Raw genomic sequence first — 23,209 nt, 5'->3', positions numbered from 1 at the left:
TTCTCGAAGTAAATTCACCGAGTACTATCGGTTGTCTTGCTCCGGGACAAAGATCTTTATAAGAATAGAGCGTAGTACATTAGACTTAAACGTAAATGTAAATAATTTTCTGAATTACTTCCACGTTACGGTTACGCTTCCTTATCCAGACACCACCTTACTTCGCAAACGCCACCGTCTGTCTAACAAGAGCAATTTCAAGAGCGGCGTAAGGAAAACCTTGATCATTTATTGGTGAGCTGGCATCCAATCAGCAAGCGGGGTTTATGTATATTAAAAATATAGTCCCTATTGGTGGACTAGCACCCAATCACTTGGGAGAATTAATGGGTATAAACATTTTGAATTCCACCGAAAAGGGCGCCGCAGCGGTGGAGGGTTTAAGACGAGAAGGATTTGAGTTTTCAAGCCACGTTTGTCTTATGATGTCAAGTCGAAGGAGGTAAGTTTGTCGTTTCCCCGGCGGTTAAATGATGTCGAGTGTGTGTTTCGCTGGGCTTCCAGCCAAAATTCCTACCAAATTTAGTGTTGTGTTTGCATGAAAATTACGACGACCTCCGAGCTGGTAAGCGGCAGTCCAGCTGCACTAATTAACACATTTGATTTGAATAAGTCGTAACTAGTAGAATAAAATAACATCTAACATACTTATTCTACGTAGAGTTGGCATTTGCCGCGTGTGTTGGACATGATAGATTTCCTACGCCCCAAAGACAAGTTGAAGTACCGCATTTTTCGTGTGTTTAAGTATTTTTTTTTCCTAATCCTTGTAATCCTTAATCATAATGAGCCATAATTATGCTTTCCTACCAGTATTCTTCATACACACCATATATCTCAGCAGATATTTCTCTCCAGAGCTGAGTGAATAATTAGTGTAACTAGTTACAGCAGGTGAAATTGAGGTGAATGGCTGATGTGATTGTTGAAACACTGTTACATTGTCTGATACCACCAATGGTACCAATATTAATATCATCATGTGATATTGGAAATGATCTAACAGTTCTTCATTGCTGGCACATGTTACAGGAGTAGCTGCCTGCAGAACTGATTCTGATATGAAGTTGATTGTGATGTAAATTTATGGAGCTGGAAATTAAGAGAGGCATGGTCCAATGGAGGTGTTGAAGGGTCTCAAAGCAATTCAGCAGTTCTGAGGGAGAAAGGGAGTTTGTTCCACCATCTGGGGCAAAACTGAGAACTGGTGGACTTCCAGTTTTTGGACCCCTTGGAGAAGGAGGTGGAGGAATGTAGTGTTCTTGGGTGAGGGGACTGGTGTGTTTCTTTAGGTACTGGGCTGATGATCCTTTTATTGTCTTGAACTTGACCCAGGAAGCCAGTGAGAAAGTGAGATGTATGAGGGGGGCTTTGGCAGGTTCAACATGACTTGTGCTGCAGCATCCCTTAACAGCTGCAAGAGCAGAGGACAGAAGACCAGAGAAAGAAGGTGGTGAGATCTCACCATAGCCTGAACCAGAAACAGGGTAGAGTGATATGAGGCACTGGCAAACTTTATGAATATTAAATACATGGTGTCTGCAAGACATAACTGTCTGCAGCATGCTGGGGGAAGTAATCAACTTGAGTCAGTTGTTACCCCTGAGTCTTTGACTGACTGGTTTAGAGAACTGCGTTGTCCAGTGAGACAGAGCTCTTGTCTGGTGGATCAGCAGCGTGACGGAGAACTTCATTCTTATAGATGATGCATCATCCAGGTGGACATGTTCAAGCATTCTGCTGGATACATCTATGCCAGTTTGGGGAGGACATACACGAAGAGCTGTGTGTCAATTGTGTAACAGGCACTGAATTTTGTTAAAGGTGACAACAAAAAGTTCTGCTTTGGCATGTACTTCTGATCTGACTCCTATGATCTCGTTTTTCAGCGAAGCTTTGGCATTTTCCCTGGTGACCGGGATCAACCTGGCCATGGCCAGGTTGGTGGACATCTGGGATAGCATTGGAATCCTGGAAGACCAGAGGGTAGAGCGCATGGAGACTGTCAAGAAACACATTGAGGTGAGCAACATTTCTACTTCAGTTTTCCTTATGGGAGTTCTTAATCAGAGTTCTGTATGAATGTGCCTTTTTTTCCTCCTTCCTGAAAGACCTGTTTTTGCAATTTCTCACTCTCCCTCCAAGGGTCTTCTGAATGACATGATCACCGAAGAGGAAGCGCTGAAGGAACGCATTGAGGTCAATATAATTTCATTCCAAAGGCAGCTGGAGTCCCTGTATCAGGAGATGTCCTTGGAACCCTATAAAGTGAGTGTGTTGCTGTGTTCTTGATTGTCACGGATAAAAAAGAATCACTGGTTATTATGGGTGTCGCTTAGCTTCGTTTTTGCAGTGCAGATATAATCCTATAAATGAAGCTTGACTAATGCTACAGCACTGACACCAGAACTGCTGGTATTTCTTAGCAAAAGTAAAAGCTTCGGACTGGACTGTGTGTACCCGTGTCCCTCCATGCCCCCCAAGGTTGAGGAGGGTCTGACAGTGCTGCAAATGGAGAAGAACCTACGGCTGCGGGTGGAGGCACTGCTGAAGGAAAAGAACGACCGGCTGAAGGAAATGCGGAACCTAAAGCAGCAGGATGAGGAGCTGTGCGAAGAGCTGTGTGCCACTCCTTACTACATCCCCACTGGAAGCCTGCCCTCCCGCGCCCAGCTGCAGGAGTTCCGCCAGCATATCAAGCGTCTCACCGAGGAGAAGGTACCTCTGTCTGAGCTGAGTAGTCTCCACCCTAGGTTCAGCACCAGCTGCCTTTGAGCTCCAGTTCTGCCGCAAAGTCCTCCTGCTGGATCTTTGAGCCAATGTTGACTGCCTTTACTAATTATTTGAATATGTTGCTCCTTCCTCTTTCTAAATGTGTGGATTTTGAGCCTTCCACAGAGGCTTAGTACTCAGTTTCATGTAAACGTGAGATCTGTGGATTAAACGTCTTCTGCTTGTTGCTGTTTGTCTTGCGCACTTCTGTGCAGAACACGCGAGTGAAAGTATTCACAGGCCTCAGGGAGGATATCGGCCGACTAATGGCAGAGATGGGCCATGAGCCGGAGACCAGCCTGGAGCGCGAGTCCGTCTGCAATGAGGCTGATGTCTTTCTGCTCACCCATGAGAACATCAAGGCGCTCAAGCTCCTACTGTGCCAGGTGCTGGAAGGGGGGTGGGAATCCAATGGAGTCTCCGGAACCCATGTCATGCACTGGGAATTTTTTTGGTGTTGCCAGATTCTCTACCATTAACAGCAGGCCTCATTTTCAAATCCCGCCTCATTCCCACAAGCTGACAGAAGTGTTTTATAGTAACTTTTACCTCCCTTTGTGCTGAGATGTTATGCTGTACCCCTAGTATTATGAGCGTTTTAGGTTTTTGAGAGCATTATGTTTCCCTTTCGCAGCTTCAGGTGAAGAAGGAATCGCTCCTCTCAACTCAGGCTGAACTCAAAGAAAGGGTAGCCAGCCTGTGGAACCGTCTGGACAGTCCAGAGGAGGAACAGAGGGAGTTCCGGGGTAACCTGCAGGGTACTCTCTCTGACCAGATTGCACAAGTGAGACTCCAATCAATCAGCCAGCTGCTCAACATTCAAAAATGACACACGGCCTGCTGATTAACATGGATTCATTGCATTATCTATGCAACTAACTCGATAAAATGAAGAATTGCAAGTGATCTTACTAACGGTCCAAAGTTGACCTGTCGGTTTATCGCTGCAGTGGCAGAATGAAGTCGATCGTCTGGAACTTCTGCAAAAGGCCAAGCTGGAGGATGTAATTATCAAGATCCGCCAGGAACTGGTGGAGACCTGGGACAAGTGCTTGTTTGGCCCTGAGCAGAGGGCTGCCTTCAACAGTCCCTTCTGTGACAGTAAGTAGAACAATAAGTGGTATCAAGTTGTCCCCGTTTGCTGGTTCTCTGCTACATTTCAGGGTGCGCTGGTGAGTTTCTAAATATTCAGAACACTTGTTGCATCTGTTCACCATGCAGCTGAAATTCAAGTAGGGGGGTGGAAATGAATGCTGCGAATTAGTAACCATATGCATCACCTCCTAGATTTCTGAGTACTGTTGGGAGCAGAAGTCCTTGTAATTCTGCTTTGTCACAAACTCAAAAACGCATGTGTCCCTTCGTGGGCTACGTTCTGTGAAAACCTAAGATGAAACTATAATTGTTTAATTTACTGAAACTTTTTTAAAAATTCTGCTTTCACACTGCTTGTCCTGTGCATGTTCACTTTTTTTTCCCCCAGAATCTGTCCTGTAAATGTAGGGCAGGGGGCAGGGAATGTTGGATAGAACACCAGTCCATCATGGGACTTTCATTTCATATGTTTAAGCTGAAAATGTGTAAATTGGCAGCATCTGCCCACTTTCACTTTGCTTTACTATCTGTGCAATCAGTAAGTGTAATGATGCAAGTGTACCTCAATTTATACACTGGGTAAGTTCTGTAAAAGCTATATATAGCGGAAGGAAAATACAGTAAATTTTCATTTGAACATCTTCAATTACTGCAGGCTGTTACTGTTGTGCCTGAACTTCGTACTATGAAACACCAGTTCCAAGCTGTAATGGTGGAAGTGAGTTAAGTTAATCTTGTTGTGCACTTTAGTCACGTAAACAACTATGCAAAAAAAAATGCAGGTGACTTTCAAACAAATTTTTGAAAATAAGCAGGCAAAGAAAATGGCTTTTAAAAAAAAAAAAAAAAACTGCAAAATGTTTAAGTCAAATGGTCTGTGTTTTTCCTTTGAGCAGAACTTTTTGAATTGCACTTTGTCTTAATTATAGCCCAAATGTTCATATCACACAAGCCCAGTATATTAATACATCTTCATATACTTGGTTCCTTCCAGCTGTAGTTAACAGATTTTTAAAAAAAAAAAAAACTTGTAGGAGCAAAGGAACTAAATTAACCTGAACCCGGCACCTTTCCACAGGTAACTTCACAGAGGAGCTCCTGGCACAGCATGAGGAGGAGCTTGTGCGTGTGAAGGCCTGCTATGAGAAAGCCCGTCCTCTGCTGGACACCATGGAAAAGTGGGAGAGAACCTGGGCTCTCTTTCAAGATTTTGAGGTGCAGCAAAGTCCTTGAGGCACGTGTGTGTGTGTGTCTGTTCTTGTGTGTAATTTACACCATCCCTCCTGCAGAAAAAAGCGTTGGACCCCAATCGCTTTTCCAATCGTGGTGGGGCACTGCTCAAAGAGGCCAAGGAGCGTGTTAAAGTGCAGAAGATGCTGCCCAAGGTAGGAAACTAGATTATGCAAGTTTACTGTAAGCTGTCTGCTTGGGTCACTTGGGAAAAAAATGTCCCATGGTACCTCCAGCATTACCTTTCTTGCACTCAAAACTCATGTTATCTTAAATCTACAAATTCACATGTGATTTTTAATCAGCTGTGTGGTGGGAAATGTTGACCTTCCTGTGAGAAGGTGGTTTGAACTTTGGTCTGTGGCTTTCTCTAGCTGGAGGAAGAGCTCAAGGTTGGCGTGGAGGAATGGGAACAGAGAGAGGGTAGCGCTTTCCTGGTGCGGGGCCTCAGGGCCATGGATTATATCTCCGGCTTGTGGGAGGAGCATCGGCTCCAGCGGGATAAGGAGAAGAGCGATCGGGTGAGCGTGGCTGTGTTACAGCAGTCTGTGCTCTGTAGTGGAACAGGTGGGGTGGTGTTTGCATGGCCCAGTACATCTTCTGGTAAACTGTGGAAAATGACCCATGAAGCTGGAATTAGAGCAGAGATGTTGAGCGTGAGACCTTTCGTGTCAGCGTAAGCTGTGCCGTTTGCTAGTGTAACCTGGAGTTCTTCGCCGTAATGGATGCTGGCTGAGTTGAACCCCCTCCTTGGTGCAGTCAGAAGTGAGATTCAGTCCACTAGGTCTCCTTCAGTACTTACAGGTGGTGGGGAGCCTGCTGTGGATCCAAGTTTCCTGGAGAGGCCACTTGGGGGAGGGTGGCGGTGGAGGATTAGGTTTGAGATGTCAAGTCTGATTGTGCCATCAAAAACTGGGATATTAATGACTGCTGCATTTTTATTTACAGATCACAAAGAAGGGTGAGGGAACACCATTTAAGACCCCCACCAAGAGGCCCCTTCGTGTGGACATCACACCCAGCAAAGCAAAGAAGGTTTCTAATTGCATTATAACATTTACATACCATGCATTATGTCACACACTTATTACCCATTCTTGCTCTTTTTTTTTTTTTTTTTACTTAAAGCTCAGGTGACACTTTGCATAAAGCAGTAATCCATCCAAAGAAATGAACCTATGGCCCACATTGCCAGTTTAGTTCTTTAACCACACGTGCCTCTTATACGCAGTCACAGGCCGCTCCGTTTTCAGCTTGTCCTTCTTTGTCCTGTTTGTTCCATGCAGATGCCCAACCAAACTGTGCTTCGAAGTACCAGTAGTTCTTCTAGCACCTCAAGTACCCTCCTCAATGTCTCTGGAAAACCCCCTGTGAACAGTCAGAAGGTACCTTCTCTTTGACTGGATTCCGAGTCACAATCGTAGTACTGCAGGATGGTACGCTGTTCCCACTAGGTGGTGGTGTCAGGCTAGGACAGTTCAGCCTTACAACACACTGGGAGGAGATGGTGACTATTGCCCCAGCTTAATTTTTCTATACAATACATGTATATGCATGTGCAGTGTATATGCAATGGTTTATTATATGAGCACATAAATGTGTGCATGTATATTCCAGTGCAAGTTAAATAAAAAAATGACCTTGGTAAAAGGTACCACAAAATGCATGCAAGTAAGTGCGTTGCCAACTTTGGGGAGATATAGGTCTGTCTGTCAGGTGCTGAGCCTGGGCCATGTGTTAGGCTTGTTCTGATTGGTTGGTATGTAATGCAAGCTGTGATTGGTCTACACAGCTCTTCTGAAAGTGTGTGTGTGTGTGTGTGTGCGTGCACATTTGTATATGTGCATCTATGCCTTTTTTGTTTTTGCCCTTTTTTTTTTTTTTTTTAAAATAAACACTTAAAATATTTCCCAAAATACTTTTCAGCTGCTCTCTGTTGTTGCCAAAACCTGTAGTTCTGCAGATTAACTGTATTAGTGTGGTGGTTTAGGTCATTGCATCTTACATTCCAGACTAAAGTCTATAGCTTCTATATAATGAAGATATCTTGAAGTCAAATCCAGAACTCACCCCTTAGACGTGCTTCCCTTTTGGGGTGAGGATAGGTCAATGCAGCACTGAGCCAAATTTTATGTGCATAAACAAAGGTTTGTATGGGGGGGGGTTTTCCTCCCTCTCCTGTGCTGTTAATTTCCTTGACTCCTCCAGGCCCAGCAAAGGAACAAGGGTCTGGAAAACAGTCACAGGACACCACTCCAGGAGTTCAACAGTGAGAAGAAGCATCTCCGTATTGGCTCCTACTCAGAATTTACTGTGAGTTCAGCACACGTTTCTCATCTTTTCAAGCCCCCCCCCCCCCCCCCCAACACTCCTGGTCTAAAGACTCTATTCACCTAAACCAGTCTAGCCTGTGTTCTTTTTAATGTTCCCTTTCCTCCTATTTACTGTACTGCAAGGGCTTTTGTAATGTAGTATATACTGACCTTAATCTTTGACAGAAGGTTTTGCTTGTTTCTGCAGAGTGAACTGTCCAGGAAGGCAAGTCATGATGCTATTCTGAACTCGACAGCAAAAGACATTCTTTAAAGAAAACAACACAACCCTTCATTTCTTCCATCTGTCCTTTCTGTTCTCTTGGTTCTATCTTTTCTCTCTTCTCTCTCCCCCCCACCCCCACTATTTGCATTTGTGGTGCTTTAAAAGGGATAAGAATTGCTTTAGATTTCAATAAAGTGAGGAGCATTGTTACAGTTCTGAATTATAAGTTTTTACATTCTTTGAATAGTGTTTATGGGTTTGATTTGCTGGTCAAGGACACACTTTGCTGTACAGAAAGGAGCTTTTATTGTAGCTGGACTGCCTCAGCAACACAAGGCTTAGCTGGAGATGGGATGTGAGCAGTTGCTTAAATGTGAACCCTCACCCCTTCATTTTATGAAATTGAGATTCATTGTTACTGAATTCTTTTCAATTTTAGTGCTCTTCATGTAAGATTCATTCGCCTGAAAATCCAGTCGATGCACTTTCAACTTTGACCTTGTAAATATCGTGTACATTTTTGCAAAAAATGCTATGTAGGTCTTTTATACAATATGAATGTGCAGTTTTTTTTTTTTTTAATAAGAGAACCTGTGTTTTAGGGTTTCTAGCTTTCCTGTGTCTTTTGAATAAATATTTAAATGACCTTCTCGTCTTGATTTCAATTTTGAGATCTTGTGCACAAGGTGTAATGTAGCGTGTTCTGGAACACGGGAAATAAGATGTTTTCCAACCTTAGTTCTGCTCACTCTTAAGAATGAAGCCAATCTGACCCTGGTGTAAAACTGCTTGTTTGACCTTGTCTTGACATTGAGTCACAGTGGGATTTCCCCCCCCCCCTTTGGTGTGGTGTTAGATGTTGGTTTTATGCAGAATAATTTTGGCTTCTCGTTTAACTGTGATATAATGGGCTTTTAGTGTCTACGTGGAAAATTGGGTCCCAATTACCCCCACCCCCAAACCTTTTTAGGAGCATCTCATCCCCTAGAGCCAAGATGTGCACTTTAGGCAATATTTCTGCAAAGAAAATTACCTTTATTCTGAAATGACAATAGCTTGCAGGTTTTGGGGGGGGGGGGGAGTGTAATGTCTTATCCGAACAGTTGGCGTGTTGCTGTGTAATGGCATGTAAAATTTTGAAGTTCCGGCTAAAGAGCATTGCAGTTACAGCTTTTTGCCATTCTGCCACTTCCTTTGAGTCTGTAGAAGATTACATTCCTATTGTGTACCGAAGTTTTTTTTGGTTTTTTTTTTTTTTTTTTTTTTTTTTTTTTACACAAAGGTACGCTTTCTGCATGAATGTCCACGATGAGCCGCACAACTGTAATAACTCTCTCAAATGGAAGCAATATGGTTTAGACTGTCTGAAGTTATGACTAAAATGAGCGAAGTGGCTATTTCCATTTTTCCACACTCAAAATGCCAGATCATTCAGGTTGCATGCACACCTTAATGACACAATCGAGCGTTATTTTCAGACTACAATGCAAACCCGCACTTGAACGTTGTCACATAGTAACAAAACTAGAAATAGCTCCTTGTTTTGAAGCTAATGGGTACATATTGAAATATATACAATAGCAGGGATATTTGAGATGCAAATGTTTTCCAACCATGATTCTTGAGCTAGTTTCCACTTTGAGGAGGGACCTCACAACCATGAATATAAACTGAACCTTGTGCCAATGACTGACGTATCTGATATTGGTCCAGTTTCTCGGAAACTGTTTGCAAAGCAAGGGGATGTTGTCCGGGGCTTTCTACCAAAAGCTGTCCTGAAGGGTGGCTGCGCAGCGCTGCTTTATAGTCTTTCTCATCTCTTATGTTTCTCTCATTATTTGAATGTCTCTTCACCCGGGATGAATTGTCATGTCACTTTCCAGCAGGGGTGAACCTAAAATGACCATAGTTTTTGTGGGCTTGGACTGTCCGCTGCAGTTCTCCCCTGTAGCTTTAAAAAGGGGAGAAAAGAGATTGCAAAGGAGTTCTGAATGCGGTCTAGTGTAACATCCTGTTTCAGACCTCTTCAAGAGGTGACCCAATCTTTACCACTGTTTACAACAATCTTGATCTCTATTGGCATGTGCATGCCACTGGAAAAGTCCTTGGCTCATTCTTAGTTTTCTCCTACAAAAAAATAAAGGGAAAACAGCGTGAAATACCCAGATCAAACATGGTACAGCTGTACATCTAGGTTGACTAGGGCAGCGCAGGTAGTGTACACCCCTCTGGGGTGTGTTTCTATGTTCAAGGGATGTATCTAACGTGATTTGTTAAAGGCACCCGTTCGGATGATGGCGTCACACCAGTACACCGTTGTGCCCTAACAGAGGGAGTGCGGCTGGAATATACAGCAGAGGAAAAAGGTAATAGTTTAATGTCCAGCCCATTTCGATCCAGCGCTGGGGCTTGAAGCAGTTCGATTAGGTCCCCGTGACGAATGGCCATGCGAGTGGGTCCAGCTATAAGGGGTGGGTCCACCTTGAAGAATCATCCATTTGGAGCATCTCTCGCAATGATACTGCAGCGGTGGCCAGCTCCACTAGGTGGTGCCCACCGACTCCTGAGATTCCGGCTCGCTGGAAAGGATCCGACAGCCATTGTCACTGCTGCCCCGGCTAGGTGGGAAGGCCAGCCTTTGGAGAGGTAGAGAGCGACACGGTGAGGCAGCATCTCTGCTTAGCCCGGCGTGGTAAGGAGTGCCAAAATGATTCCGCAAGAGCGTACAGCCATGTGTGGTACTCCAAGGAACACCCATGCATGTACAAACAGTGCTGCTTGAATGTATGTGAACCCTATAGAGATGACAATTACTGTATGAAATATAAACTTTAAAATTCAAATCTTAAACGTAAGTTTTGATTGACACACCTGATTCTACTAACTTGGTTCAACCACTGCAGCTTGGTCTTCGCTTATATTACAAATGCATTATTAGTGTGTTTCTGCTGTACGCATGATTTCTTCTAAATCAATATACGGAATTGGTTGTTACACACCTCTTATGGTGCATGAGAAACGCTGATTCTCGTTCAATAACCATTTCGTGGCAAAGGTAAGAGGCTTCACATACTGTCAAGCAGCACCGCATGTGTGATGCCTGTTAGAACGCACAGCACGTGTATGCAGTTTATTTTTGTACACCTGGGGGGACAAAACATGTATGGGAGGGTACAGCGCATGATGTAAGTGGGCGCACACGAGTTCGCATCACAAGTGCGAATACAAGGTGAAACCCGGTAAGCAGCCGCTTCTGATGCCACGCGTTCAGAAAGGTTTCGCCGCAACGCGAATCCATGCGGATCTGTTAGTGAAAGCAGATGAGTCTTTGATGAGGCTGAGAGAACCTGTGGGAAAAGGATTGTTAGACTAACAAAAACACACAGAAATGAAATTCATAACCTGACTTCCCTAAATTCTCTATCGGATTATAATAATGGCCACTCAGTGTCTGCACTGGCTTATCCTAAGCGGGGTCAGGGTGAACCGAAGCCTAATCTGCCAACACGGCACAAAGCTGGGGGGGACACCCAGGACAGGACGCCAGTCCATTGCAAGGTACCCCAAGCAGGACTCGAACCCCAGACCCACCAGAGAGCAGGAGCCAGCCGTACCCCTACGCCCCCCTAATGATGGTCAAGTAAGCCTGAAATGCAGCTGGTTTCATATAATATTCCTATGGATTCTTCTGCTCTATAACAGAATATTGTATCTGAAGAAGGACACTGCGAGAACAGTGATTTTAATTCTTTAGTCGGTCTTATAATTCGATCTTGCCTTTGGCCTGAAGCAGTCAACGAAATCATACTAAAGATGTGCGGTTAACCAATACAGTTAATAGAGAACAGCGAAGGCCAAATGTGCAAAATACCATATCGTTCACCACAGCAGGGTACCATGGCAACGGCACAGGTGACAGAACCAAGAGCTTTTGGAGGACGTCGACACCGGTTTTAAGCTCAACAACAACCTGTAGGCCACCGCGGTGATTGATTATATTGTCGTTTAATCATTAAGAGTCTTTGGCTTCCTGATCTCACGTGTTACTGGAGCCATGATGTGCCCCTCTGGGAAACCAAACATTACAGCACCAGCTGAATGCCGCGGCGGAGCCGGAGAACGGGGAGGGGGCAGCACCGTGTCCGAGCTTCCCGTTCCACGGTTTGTTTAGCTGTTTGTTTTCTTTGCACATTTCGATACTTTCTCCGTGGGAGTTCCTCGCTGTTCGTGGGAACCGCGCAATGGTGGCTCGCGGGTTCTGTGGGAACGGCGAGCAGCACGGCTCCTCGCCTGAAAAGCGCTGAAGTTAGGCGCTGATACACATGGGAGATTTCGCTTCCAGAGGAGAACAAATGAGGGTCGGGACACCACTTGCGCGCGGCAGTCGGCGCGCAAAGACGGCGTCCTCGAGGCGGATAAGGACCGCTGTATCACGCTCCATCTCCCCGTATCGCATGTCATCATCACGCGAGACAGAGTTATGAGATTTCCCCTGATCGCGTGCTGCTTGGTACCCGTCCCGGAGGTGAATTAGGTGCGGCTGAGCACACTAAAGCTGCGGCTTTCACGAGACGGATGAGAGCGCCAGGATGATCGGCACCCCAGCCCGTGGCCTGGGCTCGAAGGGGCCTTCGAAGACCTTTCGCATGGACCCAGATGTCGGCCCTCCGGCGAGACCACCAAAGACCTCAGTTAAACCCTGGAGGTGGAAGAGGGGGGCGGGGCCGGTGAAGCAAAACAAACGCGGCCGTTTCCGTACCACGAAATTAACTTTCCGTACTTTGCGGTTTCACAATGGCAACTTCTCGCTGTCAAAACACAGGGCTCTCCGTCTGCCAAGCCCGAGATAAGAGACACTTGGCTTTCTGTCCCCGACTGGAGCTCATCAGGATTTTGTTGATAAACTTATAACTTGGAAAAAAAAGGAAACGTATGGAGTTTACCCGTGTGTGTATATTGCATGCAAATTTTTGCATGGCGCCTAAAAACGGGCCGCAATCTATTTTGCTTCATGTTGATTTCAGCCTTTATAGCAGCATATCTCAGCCTAGTGAGGAGCGTCAGCCAAATAAACAAAACGCAACAAACATGCTGCCATGTGAGTGTTACGGCCACACGTGACGGACTCGAAGCTGGTCGGAGGGAAAAGACCGATGAGAGGATGGAGAAGCAGCATGGCATGGAGATGGGGGATCTCTTACTGCCTACGGGAAAGGGGTCCTGGGGCAGGAGTCTCCTCCAACGGGACTGTTTTTCAGCAGTTCCCGCAGTGAAGGTGACGGCACCTCAGAGCAGGTGTTCCTGGATGGCGAGATAATAAACACATAATGTGGACAGTCCCGATGTTCCGGCGCCGGGAAGGAAAAGCGAAGGGCGAGAACGTGCCGTAGGGATGGACTTGTGACCAGAAGGATTCCTGCTCTTGTACCCTTGAGAAGGTATTTCACGGGCAAAAAATTTTTTTTAATTCTATCTTTATAAATGGGTCAACAGTAAAACTCAAAGCTGCATAGGCCTCTATAAATAAATCATACAAGTAACAATGGCAAGAATAATGTCCTAGTGGTAATGATTCCCTCGCACATTTGAATTTGTAGGCAAATTCCAGCCAGAATAGTGCACATAAGGCGGTAGAGTCACTACAGCATCTCCGCAGCTCTCAGACATCAGTGGAACCCGAATTCTGTTCATAACTCAATTTTTTTGGAAATCCAAAGTCACCACTAAGTCACATATGTCACATGTGTTCATCTATCAAAGTCACATCAATAAAAGCATAATAACACAGACATCCCTTGAGGTGTGTATATTTGATTCAGTAAAAGTATGATCTATAGCTATGAGTAAAAAAAAGTTATTCTTTTAATTTGATTGATTTTATTCACCTTGTGCTAAATGTAATTTGAACTATACTTTGAGAATCGTGTGTCTTCATCTGTATCTCATGCGCTTTTTTCTCGCAGTTGTGCGTCGCTTTGGAGAAGAGTGTCACTAAATAAGTATGAAAGTAAATGTCATTTAAAATGGCTGATGAAAATAGTAAAAATCTGTTGTCTCCACAAACTTCTGCTCAGTCTTGCCTGTGAACTGATTTATCCCGTTAACATGCGCTACGTTCCTCCTGCTGTTATTGATCACCAAGATGCAGGAACACCAGACCATGGCTGTAAGTACTGGGGTAAAATAAGATGAATTAAGGTGGTCACACTACTGTACGGGGGTGTTGTACTGCAACCTGTCTGCGAGATGCATAGACACAGTTTGCGTTTTCTCCGCTACACACGGACATTTTCAAAGGCTGAGGAGCGAGCGCACACACACACACACACACACACACACACACACAGACAGACAGACAATGTCTACAACTGCTGGACACCAGTCTGCCACAAGGCACGCCAAGCAGGACTCGAACCCCAAACCTACTACAGAGGAGGCTCCAGCAAAACCCACTGCGCCCCCCTCCTATGAACAAAACATATTAATTAATTTTGCTGATGCTTTTCTCCAAAGCATCTTACAATAGTAAGCTAATTAAAATTATTTACATTTATAGAGCTGAGTAATTTTACTGGAGCAATTTAGGGTAAGTACCTTGCTCAAGGGTACTACAGCCGGAGGAAAGATTCAAACCTGTGACCTCTGGGTCCAGAGGCAGCAGCTGTAATCCCTACAGTACCAGTTACCACAAAGTAAGCACCTATAAAAATACATAAATGCACTTGAAAATGTGTCTTTGAACATTTGTAACCCATGGAGCCAGTGTGTATCAGTTACTATGGAATGCACAACTCTTAGCAATATTGCTTTGAAGAACACACTATGATTTACTGTGAATTCTGGATGAAGGAAACCTGAGGGGTCTGAGGTCAGCCATAGTTTCACAGGAGCCCACACACCTTATTCACCACAGTGATTTACACTGGGTCACTCCTCCATACATCGGTAGAAAACACTCTCTCTGTCACTCACACACTATGGGGGAACCTGAACAGCATGTCTTTGGATTGTGGGAGGAAACCAGAGCACCTACATAGAGAACATGCAAACTCCCCACTTACTGAGTGGGGATTGAACCCATGTCCTCTTGTACCACACAGGCACTATGAGACAGCAGCATTACTCACAGTGCTACGCAATAACTGTTGCAAGAAATTCAGTGTAGAGTAAGTAAAGACACTGTCCCTAACTTAAACAACTCCAACACTACACCGTGTAATGTTGACAAGTGCTGCCATGGGCCACTTTGAGATACCATGCCTACGCCTTGTCATTTTTCAATGCAGTGTCAAAACACGGCAAAGCAGAGTCAAGGAAGGACGAAAAGAGAAAAGAACATCTTAAAAAAAAAACGACAGATTTGAGCAGTATGGATAAAAGTGTCCTCCATACAGTCTCCGGTCATGATCTGGGTAGGTGGCCTTTGGCCCGAGACAAAATGTACCTTAACAGTGTAAGAAGGCATGAGTAGCACTACAAGTCTTGTAAACATTTTCACTATGTTTGGAATCCACATTGTGGTGATTTTACAGAGGCTGTTGCAATCAAATCTAAGCAAATGTCACAAAATATTGAGTTCATTTTTCTCTCTCACACACACACACACACACACACACACACACACACACACACACACACAGACAGAGTCTACAACTGCTTGTCCCAAGCAGGGTTGTAGCAAACTGGAGCCTAACCCAGCAACACAGGGCACAAAGATGAGGGGGAAGTGGTCACACCCCGGACAGGACGCCAGTCCTCTGCAACGCACTGTGAGCAAGACTCGAAGCCCAGATCTGCCACACATCGGGCCCTGGCCAAACCATTGAGTTCATTTCCCCCCAAAATAAATAATAAATTAATAAGTTTAACGGTATGAAACAGCAGTTTTACAGCATATGTTTCAGCAAAGGCTTTGGGGAGCTGGTAGTGTTGTAGCTAGAGTTGCTGATCCAAAGGTTGCAGGTTCAAATCCCCACTCCAGCTGAAGTACCCTAAAGTAAGGTACTTGCTGTAAGTTATTTGTGTAAAAAATGACCCATCTATATGAATAATTATAGGTAGCTTAGCACTGCAAGCTTTTTTTAGAGAAACACAGAGATATTGACTAAAGCCACTTGTCCCAAGCAGTGTTGCGGCAAGCCAGGGTCTAACCCAGCAACACCAGTCTGCCGCAAGACACCCCAAACGGAGCTTGAACCCCAGACCCACCAGCGAGCACGACCTGGTCAAACCCGCTGCACCACCACACCCCCCTTCAGAGAAACAAGTAAATGTAAAAAAGTTTTAATTATATTAAACTGTGGTGAGAAATATATACGATAGAGATGACCTCTATAAGTCAACAAACAAGTTAGGACTATAGTTCTTCACCTCTCTTCCCAATTAGATGTAGAAGCTCCAAACAAATTGAAAGTTGGGCCAGTTTTACCTCCTTTTCCAGGTTTAATATTCTGAGCTACAGCAATATTTTTACTGGAACTGAAATTAATCAGAACTGATCTGAGCACTGAAAGCACATTATTTGGAGATTTTTGTTCCCAAAAAAAGATCTTCAATGATAAGGAATCTTTTCTTGTCCAAACAAAACGAAGGAGTTATTGCGATTTTACCGTAAAAACAAACAAATCCTGTAATTGCTGTCAGAAGAACTGAAAATAAAAACACAAGCACAATTCTTACTATTAAACTTGTTGAACAACTTTTAATGAGGGTAAGGGCAGTGCAAACAAAAAAAAAAAAGAACACACACATAATAGATCTACATACACACATTATTACAAACACTTGAGGAGAGAGTTCAGTAACTGGTCTTTTACTGACACTTCTCATCTTACATACCTGACTCTTGGCTGAAGAACAAATATATCATGAGCAGCTGCAATTCCTTCCACCTTTCATAAGCACTGGTGCCCAAACCTACGTTATGTGCGGACATCCTCTGACACGGGCTGAAGGACATCTAGAAGCTCAGCAGGAATCCTCTGGCCACGGATACTAGGTGAAGTGGTTGAATATCCAACACACTCGAAGGATCCCCCATCACCTGATGAATAACTTTGTTTCTTCACTATTTATACCCGGAAGATATTGAGGCTGTGGCTACACAGTCCATCTTCTCTTCTACGTTTAGCAAGTAAGGGCCTGTATTGTGACCGGTCACTGAAAGGTTGTTCACGGTGTTCATGGTTGCTGTGAAGAAAAGAGGTAGGAGGTCTGGAACCCGTGTCCTGGCAACTGCATTGCTGTACGAGCACAGATATGAAGGGCCCGAGTGTCCAGAAAGGAGACCTGGTTGTCCTAAGAATTTATAGCTCCCTGCACAGCAGCCATGGTTCCACGATCCCCCTACAGAAGCTTGGTTCTCCTAAAGAGGTCTTGTTCTCCTATGGAGGCCATGACACAAAGTTCGCTGTAAAAAGGGTATCCCTCCTATGCCTTCTAACTTCAGGATCTAAATACACCAGAATCATCTAAAAACAAGCAAAGGGGATTAAAAAAAAACATGTCATTGGACAAACTACAAAGAAACAACAAAGCATCTGCTTAAGGCCCCACAGGGCACACATCCTGAGGCTGGAGAGGCCAGCAGTGTCTGACTGTTTAAACTGCAGGGGCCAAGAAAGCCTGGCTGGAAATCTGACCCAGAGAAAGAAGGAAAAAAAAGAAGAAAGATGAGATAGAGGAAGCAGATAAGAAAGAAGCTGGGAGAGAATGTTAAGTTTTGTGTGGAAAAAAAGCACCATGAAGTTCATCCTGAGAGAAGCTGCACTTGGAGAGCAAACGGAGCACGGCAAAGAAGGAAAGCCCTGTCCTGAAGGGGCCCGAGTGTCCAGTGTTTCCAAACCAGTTCTCTGACCCAAATATAGACACAAATTATGAGGGTCAACTACTGCAGCCATATTTTGTAGACTATCTATTAATCCTATCTAATTATTTCTTTTACTTTCCAAAAAAAAGACATACTATGTATGATAAGGACAATCCAACCTTTCTTTCATTTAGTCTGGCCCTTCCTTATAGTCATCTCCAATTCCATCTCCATCTTCCAACCCCACCAGTCCCTTTAAAGCCGTAATTCATTTGTTGTGCTTTAATTAGTTTTTACTGGAATTTTATGGAATATCCTAGGCTTAGGTGGCTCTTTGTCGGGGTTACAGTCAGGTTATCTCCACAGGTATGTGTGCCACCACAAATAACAAAAGGTACGGTTTCTGTGTTGAGTTGTCTGTGCAGTTGTCTTGAAGCTGAAATATTTGCTATTTCTCCCCAAACAAACAGGCATAGTTTGGAAATTCCATCATTGCTTAAGAGATTTTAGCTGCCCAAACCCAAGAAGTATGTTAAGCTGAGTGATTTATTTTGTCCAGTTCTTACCCTTGAGCAGACTCACCCAGATCTTTCTCTCATGAAATAATTTGCCCATGCCAGTCGGAATAAAAAAAAAGCCATTCTGAGAGACAATTAAGGACCGCAACGTACCCTGCATGCGGTGTCATTCACATGCTTGCCGATGCACTGATGTGAAGAACATAGGATACGGTGTCCTGGGACCCGGGCCAAAGGCCACCTACCCAGATCATGCCTGAAGACTGTATGGAGGGCACATTTATCCATACCGCCCAAATCTGTCTTTTTTAAAGATGTTTTGGAGGATGATCGCTTCCACTTTTCTAAATAGACATGGTCACTATTAAAAATTTCAAGACAGAAGTCACAGCTCCACCCACCCTCTGACTAATCACCACCTTTGGCTCTGACTTGACAACTACAGATATTTCCATTTTCATTCTTCCCAACCTCACTGAATCAAAAACGTTCACATCTCCTCTGGGTCAAATTCCAGCTGAGTCTAATCAACACCATCGTGTCTAAAAATGTCCCTGGGCGCCATGGGAACAGCAAATGACAGTCCGTGTTTCTTATGGATCAAGAACAGTTATCAGAGGCAAAAAGGAGCATTATATTTTACTATTTAGATATCCAGAAGATGTTTTTGCACAAAAACAATTTGCTCAGGAAACAATTTCACATTTTTCCAGCTTTTAGAGCCTTACATTTAGTACAGACGTTGAAGTCACATGTACCCCTATACAAGACTCACCAACACACTGTTCCAGAATCTGTACCTATAATTCTTGGATACTGTATAGTTCACACGTTGCTACCAATAGAAGAAAGTGTGTTACCTTCTGCGGGGCATTCTAGAAAAATGCGACTACAGCTCTACAACTGAACCCCACTGGATCTCCATGCCAACCACTCGTGCCCAGCACTCTCGTCAAGGGGCTGACAAATGATGAAATTGTCACGCTTCGCTGTGCCAGCCAGCTCCATCCATATTAATTAGTCCCACCTGATTTGTGAAATCGAAATTAAATTCGGAACATTTGAGCTTTTACAGCAGAATGTCAACAGGTTTTGTGAGTGCTGGTTTTCAAATGTGTGCGCTCAAGTAGACATACACACATGGGTGTTTGTGCGTTTCGTTTATTCCTCGCCGTAGGGACCTCGCGCTAATTCGTTTCGGCAAAATAAAGGAAACCTCACTTAACCCAAGTCTGAGCTGACAGCAAAAGTGTGCGAGACCACATCTGGTGACATCACTAAAGCTTAATTTTCAAGGTTTACAGTTTTCAGAAAAAAAGGAAAAAACTCCCCACATGATTAGAAACACGCAACAGTTACACACGGTGTCTCCAGAGTGAACTGTCTCAGTCTCAGTAGCAGACATGTCGAAAATTCCACAGGTCCCTCCTACCCGCAAGGGAGCTCTGCGCCGAGCGACGGGGGTCGGCTCCAAACATCCCGTCGCACTGCACTGCGAGGGTGGCTGCGAACGCATTCCTTCTCGGCTCGAGAGCCCCGCCGCCGAAAATCGCAAACTCAAAATATGCATCTTCACACCTCGCGAGCCTACAGAGCACACCAGCGTACACCAGAGTACGGAAACATCTGCAGACAACTGTCTCCCTTAATTAATAATTAAGATAACTGAACAAATTTAGTCTTCTTTCTCAGCGATGGGGCTGTTAGCTGTCAGAAGAGAGCTGGAAAACCTTCACGCACTGCATCCCTCCAGGACTGGCCTTCAGAACCAAGACTCTGAGTCATGTGTCACAATTATAGCAGCTTTCCCAACATGTAAAGTACTTTCTTCTGATAAACAAAAAACATAATGCCGCAAAACAGCTGGCAGTGTAGTGGTTGCTGCCTTTGGCTCCGAAGGTTGAGGGTTTGAATCTTGCCTACTGCTGTAGTACTCTTGACCAAGGAATTTTCCTTAAATGGCTCCAATACAACTCCCAGCTGTCTAAATAGGTAAATAACTGTAGGCTCCTCACTGCTGTAAGTTGCTGTGGAGAAAAGTACCAGCTCAAAGGATGAATGCAAAACAGCAGGATAGGTTGTTCCTCTAACTGCAACTGAAGCAGCAATGGTGCAACAGGATTTACTCTGTATGAACTGCAGCACGGTGCACGGGTGGTCTCCGATTTCCAATGGGGTCACATTCCGCAAAACCCAGCATAAGTCGAAAATATCGTAAGTCGAAAATGCATTTAACACACCTAATACACACCTCTGCGTGACAGACCGGGAGATGCGGATCACTGTTGCTGCCCAGCATTGCGAGAGACTATCGCTGCACATATCGCTTGCCCGGGAAAAATTCAAAATTCGAAGTACGGTTTCTACACAATGTCTACCGCCAGCTCACCATCGTAAAATCAAAAAAATCGTAAGTCAAACCATCGTAAATCGGGGAACGCCTGTACATCTCACCAGGCCATCTCCAGGAAGTGTGAAGGTCACCTAGGTCCAACAGCTTTCTTGTCCAGTATTGTGCTACAATTCTTCATTGATGCGGCCTGCTCCAAGCCTCCTCAATGGCATTAACCTCTGCAGTAGCAGTCAAACACACGCTGCAAACTCCAGCCAATTGGAAACACCACCAGGGGTTTAATCCCACCTCTTCTCCACCTCATCACATGCTTTTTTTGTCATTATATATGATTATACTTCAATTTCTTGACATCTCTTCCAGCAACAGTGCAATCTTCAAAGTTGACATTCAAAACACATTCACATGTCTGACTGGATTTTGACTTCTGAAGCAATACAGTCAAAGCAAATTTCCTTAAGTTTTAGTAGCAATTACCTCCGAAACCACCTCTATAACTTATCAGCTATGAGAGTTTGAGAGTTGTTTTGATGGGCATGCCAAAAAACTGGTGGGGTGCCATGAGTCCAAGAAGATGCCTTAATGTAGGTAAACTGAAACTGGCCAAGGTCCAACCACATGACTGCGGAGGTAAAGTTAACAGCAAAGTGTGCAGAGTTTAAATAGACTCAGTATAATATACAGACAGTGGTGACTTCATTACATAAACAACCCTGAGGTGAACAGGCTTGAAGCTCTGGATTTTCACACGGTCATCGACTTCATTGAGAACCTTTTAGATAATATCAGCTGAGTTCCTCTGTTTATGAACTAGAAGAAAGTCACGGTATGCAGTGATATTCCAAAAATTTCATAACACATTTCCGCTATAGGAACAGAGATATTCGAGAGGTATTTAGGAAGAGAAGTCTGTTTTCTTTGTATAACTATAAAGCCAGTTTCATAAAGAATGAACCTCGTGCTCATTATCCCTTTGACCTCTTCCCCTTTGTAATGAAATATTGTGTCGCTCCCTGTGATGAAATACCCAAGATGTATTGTCTACTCTCTCCTTTTTGTATTCTCTATCTATCTATCTATCTATCTATCTATCTATCTATCTATCTATCATACTGGAAAAAGGCAGAAAACTCAATTTTTTCACCTAGACGTCAAGGTGTGAGCCCTTGAGAGTTAAGGATTTTGGCCTTATGCTAAGAAGGCAGTATTATGAACCAGCAAAGGGTACAATAAGTTGGGTAGGTAGGTACTCCATGGTTTGTAAAGTCAGATTGCTCTGTTCACCATAGCTTTTCAGTGACATAAACCTGTACAGACACCTTACATTTTGCCAACATACTTAAAAACCATGTCTTTGATTGCCTACCACTGAAATAATGTATGGATATTGTGGCCCCTGGTGGGACATACTGGAATCAAGCCACTTTTAATTTTGCTGTACTTGGTACGAACACGTAAGTTTAGTCCAGTTCACAGTTTACAGCTACAAGACTTTTGTGGGACAGCAATACATCCCGACAGTGTGACAGTGCAAACGTGCGTGTCTGGGCCAGAGTACGGGCTACTCCGGCAAGAAAAGAGAAGAAACAATCTCAGTTCCGACTGTAAATACAGAACAGCGCTAACACGCAGGTCTGGAGCATGGCATCATCGTTTGAACGTTTTCACTTGTCTCCGTGGATGAGGCCATCTGGTTGCCATTATTTGCCACCGCTCTCACTTAATTCAAGCCTGGTCTCCTCAGGAACAGCGAGCAGAAAAGCCTCGGTGCAGGATTTCTGAAGATACCATCTGACAGACATTACCTGACATTTCAGAAGCCCGAGAAGCAGCCGGTGAGGTAAGTCTCGAAACACGTGCAAAGCCGCAGCGTGTTCAGAAGCCATGCAAGGACCTTCGTGAAGTTATTACCACAGTGCGTAGCGCAATAACTGAAACAGTGTGAGCTGTTCGCTTGAGGCATGAATTTTGTACCATGATGGCCTTTGATGTAACTATGCAACTATAAGTGTTTCCTCTTGGTCTGTTAAGCCTTCGAAATGACAAGTGAACAATGGCAGGTCCGTTGAAAGTATTATAATAGCACTAGAGAAGGCCACAGAAGGGCAGTCTTCATTTGCAGCTGCGGGAAAGAAAGCGGTGGACGGACTCTCGCCTCGCTGCTGCCTCTGTCTCCCCCGACACATTGAAACCTGCTTCTGGACCCCCAATTACCGCATCAGAAACACTTCTTCACAAACTCGTCTTTCATTTTATCACACTCTTTCTCTGCCATTTGTTTTCCTGCTGAATGCCGATGATTCATTCACACATACCCAGGAATAAAGTGCCTTTTGAACATTTTCAGCAAACATTTCTTGGAACATAAAGGGCCCCCCAGCATCAGGAGTATAATAAACAGCAGGGTGAGGCTGGCGGTGTTGGCAGTCTTCTGTCGCCTGCATGAGACTCCTGGATCGTTCCACTAAGACAGGACTACTGGTGGAATTAATCCAAAAGCACAAATCTTCACACTGAGCTCCAGATTATCTGGAGGCCACCAGATAATCTGGTCTCCAGTGGATTTATGGCGTGCCCCTCGTTTGAGATCCCACTCTACTAGTGTCCCCCACTGTCAGTCTCTCGCTGTGCTGGTGTCCTCCATGCTGCTGTCACCTTCTCCTGGTGTCCCATTTTCCTTGCGTGTCCCGTTCTTGGATGTCCCCCTCTGCTGGCTTCCCACTTTGCAGGTGTGCCCTTTCCCTATTAAAGCAGTTGTCCATTACACCTGAAGGAGGCTTTGACGGTGTGGTGTGTATCTACTATCTACTGATGGTTCTCCCTCTGAGACCCAGAGCAGCCACGATGCTGACCTCCTGTTTCAGTGCAGACCGCTCACTACGTCTAATGTGAACT

At 44.5% G+C, this 23,209-nt stretch overlaps 2 protein-coding genes across 3 annotated transcripts in view; one reads left to right on the top strand and one right to left on the bottom strand.

Annotated features, from left to right (window-relative positions):
• The first annotated feature begins 321 nt into the window (after window positions 1-321).
• prc2 (protein regulator of cytokinesis 2) lies at window positions 322-8,660 on the top strand. Of its 2 annotated transcripts, none has more exons than XM_018751382.2 (14): window positions 322-442; window positions 1,890-2,022; window positions 2,146-2,268; window positions 2,485-2,718; window positions 2,988-3,158; window positions 3,407-3,556; window positions 3,723-3,873; window positions 4,946-5,082; window positions 5,157-5,252; window positions 5,472-5,618; window positions 6,046-6,132; window positions 6,384-6,482; window positions 7,306-7,410; window positions 7,618-8,660. In XM_018751382.2, exons 1-14 carry the CDS (start codon window positions 327-329, stop codon window positions 7,681-7,683), a joined length of 1,815 nt encoding a protein of 604 aa, XP_018606898.1. In that variant the 5' UTR covers window positions 322-326; the 3' UTR covers window positions 7,684-8,660. The 2 variants fall into 2 exon arrangements, with proteins under 2 accessions (XP_018606898.1, XP_018606915.1); XM_018751399.2 differs by lacking the exon at window positions 322-442 and adding an exon at window positions 533-565.
• Window positions 8,661-9,645: 985 nt separating this feature from the next.
• LOC108933975 (5-hydroxytryptamine receptor 4) overlaps window positions 9,646-23,209 on the bottom strand; it is a 28,585-nt gene continuing 15,021 nt past the window's right edge. The window contains exon 6 of the mRNA XM_018751434.2: window positions 9,646-10,271. Within this exon, the coding sequence (XP_018606950.1) occupies window positions 10,178-10,271 (94 nt within the window). The 3' untranslated portion in view covers window positions 9,646-10,177. The remainder of the gene's footprint in view (window positions 10,272-23,209) is intronic.

Source organism: Scleropages formosus, chromosome 6, assembly GCF_900964775.1.
Source record: "Scleropages formosus chromosome 6, fSclFor1.1, whole genome shotgun sequence".
Taxonomy (NCBI): Eukaryota; Metazoa; Chordata; class Actinopteri; order Osteoglossiformes; family Osteoglossidae; genus Scleropages; species Scleropages formosus.
Note: the sequence above shows the minus strand (reverse complement) of the source record. Positions and strands in the feature narration are given on the sequence as shown.

Excerpts from the sequence above, each read along its gene's own strand:
- prc2 (XM_018751382.2), top strand. The coding sequence starts at position 327 with ATGGGTATAAACATTTTGAATTCCACCGAAAAGGGCGCCGCAGCGGTG. Across the intron at positions 2,023-2,145 it reads CTGTCAAGAAACACATTGAG|GGTCTTCTGAATGACATGAT; the intron begins GTGAGCAACATT and ends TCTCCCTCCAAG. Across the intron at positions 6,483-7,305 it reads CCCCTGTGAACAGTCAGAAG|GCCCAGCAAAGGAACAAGGG; the intron begins GTACCTTCTCTT and ends TGACTCCTCCAG.